At 38.5% G+C, this 13,264-nt stretch overlaps 2 protein-coding genes across 2 annotated transcripts; both read left to right on the top strand.

Moving 5' to 3' along the window:
- The first annotated feature begins 4,086 nt into the window (after window positions 1–4,086).
- Window positions 4,087–8,452, top strand: LOC103390985 (uncharacterized protein DDB_G0286299-like). The gene is made up of 10 exons (XM_025063137.1): window positions 4,087–4,374; window positions 4,638–4,690; window positions 4,785–4,852; window positions 4,978–5,075; window positions 5,179–5,263; window positions 5,348–5,403; window positions 5,486–5,636; window positions 6,344–7,426; window positions 7,517–7,626; window positions 7,909–8,452. Exons 1-10 carry the CDS (start codon window positions 4,267–4,269, stop codon window positions 7,939–7,941), a joined length of 1,845 nt encoding a protein of 614 aa, XP_024918905.1. The 5' UTR covers window positions 4,087–4,266; the 3' UTR covers window positions 7,942–8,452.
- A 269-nt stretch (window positions 8,453–8,721) lies between these two features.
- On the top strand, window positions 8,722–13,131 carry tmco6 (transmembrane and coiled-coil domains 6). Its single transcript, XM_008327077.3, has 12 exons — window positions 8,722–8,993; window positions 9,617–9,714; window positions 9,819–9,931; window positions 10,022–10,205; window positions 10,326–10,430; window positions 10,591–10,682; window positions 11,045–11,161; window positions 11,277–11,388; window positions 11,698–11,878; window positions 11,993–12,087; window positions 12,316–12,483; window positions 12,574–13,131. The coding sequence occupies exons 1-12, from the start codon at window positions 8,876–8,878 to the stop codon at window positions 12,718–12,720; spliced, it is 1,530 nt and encodes a 509-aa protein (XP_008325299.1). The 5' UTR covers window positions 8,722–8,875; the 3' UTR covers window positions 12,721–13,131.
- Window positions 13,132–13,264: the final 133 nt, after the last annotated feature.

Below are 13,264 nucleotides of genomic sequence, written 5' to 3'. Positions count from 1 at the left end.
GGACTGAACAGCCACAGTTCCTTAGCCACACCGGTTCGATCCACACTGATAACTACTGGTCTTTCAGTATGGTGTGTGAGAGTTCTTCTTGTTTGTGTAGCTCCTCTGGATGTAGGTTGGTAGGTAGATGGAAAGATAGATTTTTGTTTTCATTCTCTGTTTGTTCATTCCAGCATTTTTCAAATGCCTATTCTGAATGCTAGAGCTGCTGAGTGGCTGAAGGTCATCAAGGTAAAACATGCCCAGTTTATAAAATGAGATCCGTCATTGGTAAAACATCACACCCTGAAAATATTGATATTGGTGCTTGCGGGCAGGGAGGTCGTCGTACAGCCACAGGAAGTTTGAGCCTCCGGTGAAGAGGGTAAGGCTGTGGCCGTGTTGTTTGCCAAGCAGCAGCGTCAGTAACAGCAGTAGATGTTTTGTGGAGCGAAGTTTAGGGAAGGTCAAGCCAAGAAAAAAAGGCAAAAAAATGTTGTGCTTCTACATGCAGCAGCAGGGACAGCTGAAGTGTTAATACAAACACCACTAAAATCCACAGGACAGTTGTGCAACCATTCGCAATGGCTTTTTAGTCAGATATGTATAGTTGTGTGCTAAGTATGGGTTTCATGAGAGGTAATACACACTCCCACTCCCATGATTCACAGGTATTGGCATAAGATGTTGAAAGGTACAAACCACAGAACACATCACACACTGGCCAGCCCCCTTTTGAACTGTCATTTTGCCAAAATAAAGATATTCGACGTGTTACCAAGAAATGGTTTAATGGTAGTATTTATGGAAAACAAACACTGAAGAAACACTATTTACTTTGTGGAGATTATTTTAAAATCATTTCTCATAGTGGGTTTTCAGCAAAATGTCAAATGAAGTTGTAAACACAGAGCTATGTTTGTATATTAATATTTGTGTAAAACACAACTGTCAAACTGGTGTATTTTTAGAGCAGTATTTCTCAATATGTGGGTCACAATTAAAAAACAGGACCAGATTTGTCACAGGAATATCACAGAACTTAATAATGACTACATTTTTCTTTTTTGCTCATACTGCTACTGGGTTAGCACTACAATTGTTCAGAGCATAAATTCTATAAGACTCATTTATTTTATTTATTTATTATTTGTATTAAGGATTTCTTTTTTACTCAACTGTAACTTATTTTCTCCTCCTTCTCCTTAGGGTTAAAATGGTGTTTTTGCAGCGACTTTATTGACGTTAACTCCCTACTGTGGTATCATCAGGCAATCTAAGGTCAAAGGAGGACAATTTATCCTCCAAAATTAAATATTACCTTGGTATCAAAAGTATATTGTGTGAACACTCTTTACAGGTGAGTTGTTTTTTAGGTTCCTTATTTACAGTCTGACAGAACATTGTTTATTCAACCTCAAGTCATTTTTCAGCTGTTTGCCTCAGAGCACCGATGTAAAAACACATTAACGTGTGGTTATATTAAGGAGGTCATTACTTTAAGCAACGCCTTCATGGGGGACAATTCAAGTCAGTATTCGGCATTAGAACCATTTGTTTACGCACGTATACTCACACTAATCTCCTAGATTTGTCTTCACCTTCTCAGAAACCATAAAATGTAATAATGATTTGCGCAGAGATCAGAGACCGGGCAGGGCCAATGCCACTGTTCTGTGTCTGTTGGCACCACATGTTGGATTTGGCCTAAAAAGGAGGTGCTGTTACAGGAGAGGGGCTGCTCCCCTCCACCGCAAACACTACCCACATTCTAATCAGGGCAGCCCTGCCAGTAAAGTTGTACCTCTGTCCCTCCTTACCTCAATTTTCTAATCTGAGAAAGACTGGATGGAGGGTTCCTTTTTTTCCCGTGTTTCGATCCTGAGCCAAAGTCCTTAGCCAAGACGGTTGCCCCTCTTTGCACAAAGCTACCTTTGTTCAGAGGTATATATGTTATATGGTAACTTCTGTCCAACACCAATCCATCAAATCCAGGGTCTAAGGCTGTATTTACTGTTTTCAGTCATTTGAATAAGATGTATTCTACATATATGACTATTTAAAATCAAAGATAAGGTCACAGTCACACTGTACATCAACCAGTATACTCCATATTTATTTCCATGTCTGTCCACTTACATGTATTGGTCTTTAAAGAGATGTCTCTGTAGTTCAGTAAAAATTTAAAGATTTTCCTTAAACTTTAAATTTCATTTCATTTACAACTTCCATTTCATTTTTCTCTTTTGTTTTAGAAACTCTCAGCAATTACATGTAAACCTTCACAAATTAAACACTTTTTTGTTAAATGTAAACACATCTGTACGCATACAAGTAACAAAATGTTGTAAACACATCACTGTATAACTGTATTCAAACGTCGGCACATGAATCACAAACGAGTCACATTAAAATAGAATGTTTTTTTGGGGGGGGGGTTAAACAGAACATCTGTTGAACATGTTTCAGTTAATGCATCAGTCCACTCTTTGCACTGTGATTCTTATCAGCTGAGACCTCACAGGTGAGGTGACATTTGAAGACGTCCAGTGCTGGCTTCAGCTCCAGTCTGTAGCTGTGTTTAATTTGGCTCAGTGGAGCAGCAGCAGCAGCACCTGGGCAGGAAAGACAGGCACAAGACTTCATTACAGCTCTCCAGCAAAGCCCCTGGATGGACATCTGAGCGTGTTGGACACAGTGTGTCAGTGTATTTGACTGATATTTTTTTCCTTCTCCCTATTTTTTTAATGACATATTAATAAAGTGTTTCAACTTAACCATTTGCAAAAATGTGGCCACTCTCAGGCCTTGATACATTTAAAGATTTATAGCAATAACAAACCGCCCCGGCTTTAGCTGTAGATAATTACCTGCAGAGTGAGCGCAGATGTGCGGAATGTAGAGTAGATTTATTTCCTGTGAAACAGACTTTCTTTTACCAGACTTACCTGTACAAATATCCTGTAGTCAGTGTTACTACAACATGTCATCAAAGCCAAGGGAAATACTCTTTTTCCTGAAGGGTATACCGTTTTCTCTCTTGCGAGTAGCTTTACTGTAATATAGTACTTAACATATGTCAAATTCAATCTAGTGTATTGTGATTTTCAGAGGAAACGAAGCATTTCCTTTTTCATAATTTTTTTTTTCTCTCATGGAGACTTGGTGGTCCCATCATCAAACTGACAAGCAAGCTCAGAACCAGATCCTTAAGCCAAATCAAAGTTGCTTTCGTGTGTGTTTTCAGCGGAAATCTGTTTTGCAAGACGGTGAATTCAACGTTAGTCCAACGGGACTAAGCTAAGCACCGACGTTGATTTTGAAGGAGACACTGCTTTCCTGCTTTCACAGCATGAATGAGGCCCTTTCAGCAATTTTGAGCATCTGCTCACCACGTACTCTGCTGTAGTTCAACCCCAGGTTTCACCAACCACACCCGATCCTTCTACTTGGGAACTACTCCCTGGCAGCCCTTATTGTATCAGTCCAAACACATTTATACTTCTGTTTTTTTAAGTGATTGATTTGCTGAATCTGACAGGGGTTAGAAAATGTTATTGTTACAAAATGATTTGTGAAACTGTTGAAAGCTCAAAATCTAAAGCCTCAACAGAAAATGTTGAACTTGCAGTCACGAGGTTGGAGAAACCACCTTTTATGGAACTAAAAGATGCAGTATGCCACTTTCTATTACGTGTTTTGGTATTCTGTGTTTGTGAACACTGGGTCTGCAGCTCCCCATCTGGCTTGCTAGAAGTGCCAAGTTTACACATGAAAACTATTTCCCATTATTTGTGTGCATCGGGACATTTTTTACCAACCTATATTTTTGTTGAAATTTTGTTACTAACTATTGCAAACAAGGAGAGTGACAGAGGGGTTTTGCAACATTTTAAGCAAAGATCTATGGTAAAAACATATAACACAACAAGCCACTTTAAAAACAACTTAAGTTAAATTATTATTATTGAGACTTTCTGTTCAAAATAACTACAAATCCAATGAGAAATAAAAAATAATAATAATAAAATGCCCTCACTAACGCCTTAAAACACTGTGAAAATCGCGCATGGCGGTGATACACTGGAAAACTACAGTTCCCGCTATGCTTTTCGACAACCGGAAGCACTTCCCTGTTCAGAATGTATAGCAACATGCGTGTTCAAGTTGGGCACGGCTAACTCACTATTGAAAGTATGTGTGTACTCTTAATGTGAGCGCAGTTGTGCTGCCTTTTTGTTTGTTTGTTTGTTTTTTGTTTAGTAATCAATTCGTCAAGTGACAGACATGTCCGTGAACACACCACAGCACGATTTGATCCCGATGATCTACCGACACCTGAAGTCGCATGGTTTTACTTCGGCTGCAGATGAGCTAGGGAAGCACAGCACACAGGTCAAAACACACACACGGATTTAAGAAGTTTACATACCACTGTTGCATCAATTGTAGCATTTATTTGTAGTTGCACGAGATTAAATTGACCATAATCTCATTGGGATGCTTGCGCAGTTTCCAGTATTAATTACCATTCTGTACTCTGTATTTGATCCAAAACAAATCCGTTTATTTTACATGTCGCATTCTCTTGCGTTATTATTATTAACAGCCTGTTTTGTATTGTTTATAGTGTAATTCATTTTTATTCATTTTAACAGTTGGACGCAAACAGTAACGTGTCATTACTGGATATCTACAGTTCATGGTTTGAGTGAGTACGACTCCTCCGTTGTAATCAGAACGAATCTGTTCACAGCCAGCAGTATCAGTGATAAGAGTTTTCAAAGTTTGTGTCTTTGTTTCAGGAACTCAACAAAGACGCAAGCCCCTTCAACGCCTTCGAACTCCAAGTCGAAAAAAACTCAATCAAAAGGTACTGTTACCTCTTTTCCACAACTTTTTTTTTAGACAACAGATCAGTCCCTCCACAACTGATGTTTTTTTTCCACTTCAATTTTTAAATTCTGTTTATTTATATATATATATAAAATGTTTTAGATCTCTCCAATCACAATGGGAAGTCAAAAATGTCTTCATCCAAGAAAGCTACAAAGAACAACAAGGCCAAGTTGCAAAAAGACCTGGCCTCAGCCAAGGTCTGTCTCCCGAACAGTTTAGTTCTGGACCTCTGTAATAAAGGGGTTCAACTGAGTCTGTTTTCATTTAAAACATTTCTGGTGCTACTCTGGTGCTACTCAGGTCAAAACTCCCAAGAAAAAAGGCAGCACCTCCACTTCAGAGCTGACATCTCCAGCAGCTTCATCAGCAGCAACTCCTTCAGCGGGTATGTCGGAATTAGCTCTTAGCATCAAAAATACAGCAGTTTATTTGACTACGTGCTAACCCATTTTACTTCACGTGTGTCCAGACCCGTCAAAGAAAAAGGCTAAAGTAGAGAACCAAACGGATGCAGAGAAAAATAAAGTAGGTTTATTTTTCATTGTTACATATTGTTAAGATGCTGAGCATAATCAAACAAACAATTTCATGTATTTAATTTTTGTAGCCTGTGGCAGCAAAGAGGAGAAAAAGTGAAGGAAAACCTTCCAAAAATGTCTCGAATGCAAAGAAATCAAAGAACCAAACGGAGAGTGATTCAGACTCTGACAGCAGCCTGGACATTGAGAAATGGAGAAAAATGGCACTGCAGCTGACAGGTGAGTGTGTGCGTGTGTTAGAGACCAAACAGTAGAGTGATTCAGTTGGCAACAGGTGAGGGGAGCTAAGTCGGTTAGTGTATTGACTTTGTATTAGAGCAGCAATAATTGGACGGATGTTCAAATTGTCGGATATACAGTGCACGTCATTCTGAGTCACAAGTTCACAAAATATTTACCACAATTATTTAGTACAAAAATATTACAAGAAACGACTTACAGTTAGAAGATAAAAACACATTACTGATGTTAGAGACCTTCACCAGGTGAAAGTTACGAGACAATGTTACAAGAACATGAATCAAATATACACAAACCATATTGTGCTGCATTATTATAAAAGAATGTGTAACTATTTGTGTGTGGACGAGGACAGCCCCCCTACTTCACCCTGACTAACACAGTTTCAGTAGTGTGATTCAAAACTCCAGGTGAAGAATATGGAACAAGATTTGTTGTGTTTCATCCTGGAAAGAGACTTCCTGTTGAGAAGTCTGTGAAGTCCAGTAAATGATGTGAGTGGTGTAAAAGACAGGGGCAGATGTGTCAGACAAAGACCAGTTAGTGCCACCCTCTAGCAACATGGTCATGGAAAAAGGATGAGTTGACTCTGCACCGCATGGTTTCCGATGATGTTTTCTTTTGAAGCATTCTTGCTGTGTAGCCCTGTTTGTACAAAGTGTTGACCGTGTTTACTGTGTCAACAGAGGCAGACATCGCCAAGATGGACGTCATCAACGCCTTGGATTCCTCTGCACCGCAGCCACCGAAACAAAGGGTCAGAACACCCCGAGCCAAGCCTCCCGCAAAGGTTGATCCTCCCGTCCAAGAGGGTGACCAGAAAGACGGAAAAGATGAGGAGAAGGAGGAAAAAGCTGCAGCAGAAACACCAACAAAAACTAGTCAGCATAGTCCCAGGAAGACACTCGTAACGACCTACCCCGCCCTGAGTCAGGAGGAGATGACCAAGGAGCAGAGACTGGCCATGCTCACTTTGACTTCATCACCACAGGTCCTCTCTACTCCATGTAATGAAAAGAATGATGAGATAGTGTCTGAGTCCAAGAAGAATAAGAAGAGAAAGGAGACAGTGGAAAACAAGGTGGACAAAAACGCAGCAGAGCCTGGAGAAGATGAAAAAGAAAATGAAAGTAATGAAAGAAAAGGTAAATCTGTGGAAAAGAAAAAGAGGAGGAATACCATTACGGGGATGGAAGGAGGGAGCAGAACAGTTGAAGATAGAGCAGAAGTGATGAAAACAAATGGCAGCAGAGATTTTGATAATGAGGAATCTGCCGAGTCAACGGTGCGGTTAAAGAAACACAAGAAGAAGAAAAAAGAGAAAGGTGAGAAAAAATCAGAGCAGACAGCTGAGCTAGTGGCTGTAGACGACACAGAGCAGGGATGTGAAGAAAAGAAAGTGAAAAAGAAGAAGTCAAAGAAGAAAGGTGACAAGGAGACAGAAACATCAGAGCAGATGGTAGAGGGAGAAATGGGGGAAAGGGAGAAGAGAGGGGAGACAGAGGGTGAGGAGAGCTCAGAGCACGTTGTCAAAGAAAAGAAAAAGAAGAAGGAAAAAAAAGACAAAGCTGAGAAAATGGCCGTTGAAGAAGAGGGAAAGACGTCAGAACAAACTGTTGTAGAAGACACAACGGAGGAACAGACAGAGCAGACGCCTAAAGTCAAGAAAAAGAAAAGACTCCTGTCATTGAACAGTACGTTTGTCGACACAGATGTACTTCTTCCTCACATACATGAGACGCCATGTCCTCCAACAGAGAAGAAGAAAAGTAAGTTGACCAATCACTTTGATCCTGACTGAATCTTATTCCACATGTGAACATTTCTCTTCACTTTCATTCCTTGTTTTTCTTTTTTAGAGAAGAACAAGTTGAACTCATCAGAGGTTCCAGAGACTCCGGAGGTTTGTGTCCAGGTCAGCGAAGCAGCAGAAAGTCTCTCAACTCCCTTAATTGGTTCCCACAAAAAGGTAGACAATGCTGAGGGTTTGAAGAACTTATGGTCCTTTTAGAACTGATTATAACAGATTTCTAACTGATTTTTACACATTTGATTATTATATAATTTGCAAACTTTGGTTTTATATATATACATTCACATATACATATATATTACATATATATATTTTTCTATATATATACCCATACACACCCATGCATTATACATACACCCATGTACGCATATTAAAAATATAAATTCTGATTCATTTATTTGCTGTTTTTCTGTTTCTTTCCCTTTTTCTTTTATCCAGAAAAAGAAATCCAAAAGTCACAAAGACGTCTGACACATCATTGATTAATTATTGAACTCCTGAAAACGTAAAGATGAATTCCTTTACTGTGTGACTGTACAAATTCTGTCTTTTTATTGTGATTTTGTGGTAATTTAATTTGTTTTAGGTAGGAGTATATGGAGGGTGATATCAATTTGATAAAAATCAATGTCAGAATCCGTTTGGATTCTGATATATTTACATTAGACGTCAGAGTAAGTTTTAGCTTTTTTAAATCAGCAATCAATCAAACAAAACTGTAGCTCATGCTTGTTTTCATCTGAGAAGTCCTGTCCCTGTGTCTCTTCTCTACATCCTTCACAAAAATGGACTGAGAGGATTCTGTTGTCAGTGTTAACTCTTTTCTGGTTTTTGATAAAACATCCATTATTTTTCTTTTTTAATATATCAGGTGAACAGGTTATGTATTGTAAATGTATTTTTTATCAGAAAAAAACATTTGGTTATGCTAATCAAGGTGAACATTGTGCTTTTCTACAAATTAAACACCATGGTTTTGTAAGATTTTCTCCACAGTCTTATTTATTGTACAGAAAACATTTTTTTTACCCTTTGTGTGTTGCAAGGAAGCCTTCTTGAAGTCTAGAAAATGGCTATTTTTCCCCTACGTCAACCGAAAGCAATATGGGTAATAAGTCTTGGGTTTAAAGACATTGTATAGTTTTTTTTTTTTAATCATATTTTTATATTACATTTCCAACGATATAAACCAAACGTAAGCGCCGTAGAGCTTTGAAAAACCCGTGTTGCTTACACATTAAGCGTCCAGTCGAGGGCGCCACAGCAGCGCGAACAGGACTGACAAAAGAGGTTCAGAAGAAGATTGAAACCGCTCTCAACGTCCTCCATAGTAGTTTGTAAACGACTAGAACATGAGTGACCACATTTGAAGCACAATGAGGTTTTGGGGAGAGTCGTAGCTGAAATGGAGAACAGTGACAGGAGTCAGATGTGGAGGTTGACAAGACTCCGTCACAAAAATGGCAAACAAATTGCCAGTTGCTCAGAGGAGATGCGTGTGAAGAGGCGGGAGAATGAAAAAGGTTTGTTTATTTTACACACATTATTCCGAGGTTGTTGTTTATCAATTTGTGTTTTCCTTGGTGAACAGTAATGTTCAAAAGTTGGCATGTTCGTGTTTCTCTAAAGTATTTTTGCCATAAAATAAGTAATAGTCGAAGCTGTGTTGTTGTGAAGTTATGCCCCGGAAGTAAAAAGGAAGTCCAATATTCTACGAATTGGTTTACAGCAAACCAAGGAGAGACAAAGAAAACAGATCTTTTTTTGTTTTGTTCTGAAGTATCATTGTTCGTTTATCATGCTTTTTTTCTTGCCTTTTAAACGTCGGCATATATTTGACAGCTAAACAACTGTTTGGTTTTATCTAGCTTGTCTGTCAATTGCGTGTACTTCCCAAATGTACTTGTACTTTATAAAAGTGACATCATCAATATTTACCTTGGTTATAAACTGAAACCTCAGTTCACTTTTGTAAAAATAAAATAAAATAATAAATTCATGTGATCTATAATTTTAAAGAAATACACAAGTGTCATGATTTTGAGTATAATGGTTAATACTTTATAAGAAAATTAAAAAAGTAAACTAATTTTGATGCTACTGAAATAAACAGTCATGCAAAGTGTGTCCCTGTTTGTGGCCATAGCACTAAGACAGGCCCGTAGAGACAGACAACTGGTGAGTAAGAGACTGCTGCTGAATGAAGATGAGGACATTTCAATGGAAACCATCCCAGCTGATCAGGTTAGGGTAAAACAAAAGATATGCTGTTGAAAAAATAACTGGAAAGCTACACAAATGAATAATATTCCATTTAAACTGAACTAACGGTTACTTCTTTTTCCCAGGATGTGGTCAGCTTGTTACATAAACTCCAACACAGTGGACCTGAGAGGGAAACCCATCTGAAGGCTTTGAGTAAAGCTCTCCGTGATTCTTCAGCACAGCTCACATTTGTGAAGTATGCTAGTGTTGCAGCATCACATAAGTTTTAGTGATAAAACTTTACAGTTTGTGATATATATGTTTTTTTTTATCTCCCCTTCTTTAGTCAGGAGAACAGCATGCACCTGCTGGTCAGTTTCCTCACTGGCTCTAACACTCAGTGCCGTCTCCATGCTATTCGCTGCCTTCATGAACTGTCTCACTCTCCTCACCCTAGTGTGGCCCCAACCTGTCTGCCTGCGACCTCTTACCTGCTTACGTACCTATCTGGCCAGAGCACCAAGTTCACTGTAAGTGGATGCCATTCATTATGAACATAGTATGTGGCTGTTTGTCAAGTCATCGCTTTTAATACACATGGAATTATTGACTATTATTTCTGTGTGTTTCATATTGTTGTGTGTTACCAGGAGCTGTGTCTCTACACACTTGGTAATTTAATCCCAGACAGTGATGTTGTCAAAGAGAAACTGTTGGCTCAGGGAATCATACCGGCTTTGGCAAGTTGTATAGAGGTAACCTGACCAAATGTCTTGATCCATAGAAACAGCAACGTTAGTGTGTTAAATATAACACTGTATCTTTTATACAGTATGTGATTGCTGAAAAAAACCCTAATATTGTTTGTTAAATTGACAAACATGACCCTAATCAGGTGATGTTTTTAATGTCCAGAACCAAAGACATCACCTGGCAGTGGTGGAAGCAGCCAGTTTTACCCTTTCTCAGCTTCTTCAGGCCAAAGATGCTGCAGAGACAATAATGTCGTGAGTGAACAAGTTTTTCTGCTCTTGGTGCATGGTATTTTGCTAAACACATTCTGGGCACCCAAACTGTACCAGGCACAGGCACTGTTGACATGTTCTTTTGACCCTTTATACAATGCTTTGTTAGTAATATATGTCTGTAGTTGATAGTCTACATTTGTTTACTAAATGGGTTAAATACAGTGGTTAACTCCCATCAATATAATATAATATAATTTATAATCCTATTTCAGTTTTGCTATATGTTTTCAGTTTCTTATAACAACTTTTTTTTAAAATAAATAACACTAAGAAAATGGTTATACTTATTTTTACTGTCATACTGTTCTCATGGTTGACTCTGTCCTTCTCTCTGTCTAAAGGAAGGTCCTGGTCTCCACTTTACCTTCACAGCTGTTATCAGTTCTGACTCCAGATCCACAATTTGGCCTGGCCCCTGCCATTGAGTGTGCGTGGTGTCTGCATTACATGGCGTGCAGGTGAGAGCCGTACCCTTAACAGGTGTTTATGTTAATGTTATGTTTATGAGTTTTGTTTCCATCACCCCTCTGACTAAAAATTATGTCTGTGTTTTTCTTCACTTGCTGGAGACAGTCAAAACGGCAAAGAACTGTTGGCTTGTGGGGCCCTTTCGAAGTGCAGTTCTCTGTTATGGTCGCTAGGGTGTGCTGTCCGGGAAGGAAACCAGGACGAAGGCCTGGAGTTGGTAACCTCAATAATTCGTTTATCTTCCAGCTTTTATTCCTAATTAAGGATAAAAAAATTTTAAAAAAATCATAAGATGTGAATTTATAACTGATTTATAACTGAGTTGCTAAGAGTGATAAATATATTATAAATATATAAAGACCACATATAGTATCATTTTATAGTGTTTTAAATACATTTATATCATCATATTAGTGTTATGTTGAGCCATCCCATGAACAAAAATGTTTTTTGTAGCTATTTGTATGACTTTTGCACATAAATGTAGGAACTTTTAGGAATCAGCTGTTGTGTTGCTCCTCCTCAGCTGGTCTGTCCTCTTCTTCGCTGCGTCGGGAACCTCCTGTCCTTCTGTCCTGCCAACAGCCTCACTGATCAAGTTGGTGATGTCAAACTCGTGGTTGCTCTGTCTGCCTTCGTTCAGGCCTACATACACAGCAGACCAGCGCTGGCCAGGGAGAGCGCCTGGGTCCTCAACAACCTCACAGGTCAGACTCATGACATAACATTTTTTTGGTAAGACAATTCAGTATTGTTGTTTTTTTTTCTTTGCTTATTATACAAAATGTTTCAAGGTCTTTTTTTTTTAATTCATTTTCCAGCTCACTCAACTGATTTCTGCTCGGCTCTCCTCACTCATAATTTGGTCCCTGCACTGATCCAGTCCCTTGCATTCTCTGAAGGCATCAATACAATGGTCAGTTAATATTTTATATTTGTTTTGTATGATTTTAAGAAAAATGTGTCTCATTTACATGTAAATGCTCTTTTTTGGTAATACCTCAAATATTATTTTTAATTTCCATGTAATCTGTTATATTAAATTTGAAAATCATATTTTATTTGTGTCTTTTCTTTTAATTAATCTCATAAATTTAATGCTTAAACTCATAGTGTTAAGCCAACACTGACCATTTGTCTTTAGATCCTCAGAGTTCTGGCAAATATTGCAAACAAGAAAAAAGAGTTCTGTGTAGAACTTGTCCAGCAGGGTCTGCTGTCTTCTCTCTGTGCCACACTCAAAATGGCTGATGCTGAAATGGTGACACTGAGTCTGGAGGTTCTTTTTATGTTGGTTTCAAGTAGTCCACAGGTAGGAACCCTTGGAGTCATTAACAGAAAACTATTTCTGTTCTGTTTTTGTGGTTGAGCAGACTCTGAGAGGGTTTTTTTTGTCTAACAGGTGACGGAGGAGTTTGTGAGGCTAAATGGAGTTTCACTATTGGAAGCCATTCAGTACAACAGTGAAGGAGAGATGAGACGAAGAGCAGCGTATCTGCTGGAGCACCACCTAGTGTTTACCTCATCCTCATGCACAACAAAGACATAATAAATATAAATAAAGCTGAGATTTTGAGGTAAGAACAGTTTTAAAGAACGAGGATGTACTTCTCTGTCCTTGCCTGCAGGGGCTGAGTAATACTGTATGTTAAAACGATTTTCCACGAGGTCAGGTTGTACAAGCTATCGCTTATGTATGGTGTTTTTGTATGAGCAATTGCAAAATATCACATGTACCTTTGCAGCACATGAACATGAGGTCATGTTTTATTATTCATATATGATTATATTTAATGATGTAAAGGATGGAATACTTTATACAGGAATACTGGAAACAACGACTTTACTTGCGATGGTAGAGGAAAATCGACCATAGCTAACAAACAGGGCGATATTGATCATGAATTTACCTTGTGCTTTTAGCCCACAATGCAACTGTGTTCCTGCACAGACGTTTCCCAAATAAATACTTTTTTTTAAAAAAAAACACTCTCTGTCTACAGACATGTTTTCACTTCTGACTTTGAGTCCTTTAATGTCTGCAGTGGGTTTTTTTTTTTACATTTCTCTTGGCAGCTGGATATCCAACATCT

This window comes from Cynoglossus semilaevis, chromosome 15 (assembly GCF_000523025.1).
Source record: "Cynoglossus semilaevis isolate Cse_v1.0 chromosome 15, Cse_v1.0, whole genome shotgun sequence".
Lineage (NCBI taxonomy): Eukaryota > Metazoa > Chordata > Actinopteri > Pleuronectiformes > Cynoglossidae > Cynoglossus > Cynoglossus semilaevis.
The sequence above is the reverse complement of the archived record's forward strand: the minus strand, read 5'-3'. Positions and strand labels throughout refer to the sequence as shown.

Bases quoted from the DNA above. Each gene is read 5' to 3' on its own strand.
- LOC103390985 (XM_025063137.1), top strand. From the start codon at position 4,267: ATGTCCGTGAACACACCACAGCACGATTTGATCCCGATGATCTACCGA. The intron at 5,264-5,347 runs GTATGTCGGAAT...ACGTGTGTCCAG, and splicing joins AGCAGCAACTCCTTCAGCGG to ACCCGTCAAAGAAAAAGGCT. The intron at 5,404-5,485 runs GTAGGTTTATTT...TAATTTTTGTAG, and splicing joins CGGATGCAGAGAAAAATAAA to CCTGTGGCAGCAAAGAGGAG.
- tmco6 (XM_008327077.3), top strand. From the start codon at position 8,876: ATGGAGAACAGTGACAGGAGTCAGATGTGGAGGTTGACAAGACTCCGT. The intron at 8,994-9,616 runs GTTTGTTTATTT...TTGTGGCCATAG, and splicing joins GAGGCGGGAGAATGAAAAAG to CACTAAGACAGGCCCGTAGA. The intron at 11,389-11,697 runs GTAACCTCAATA...GCTCCTCCTCAG, and splicing joins AGGACGAAGGCCTGGAGTTG to CTGGTCTGTCCTCTTCTTCG.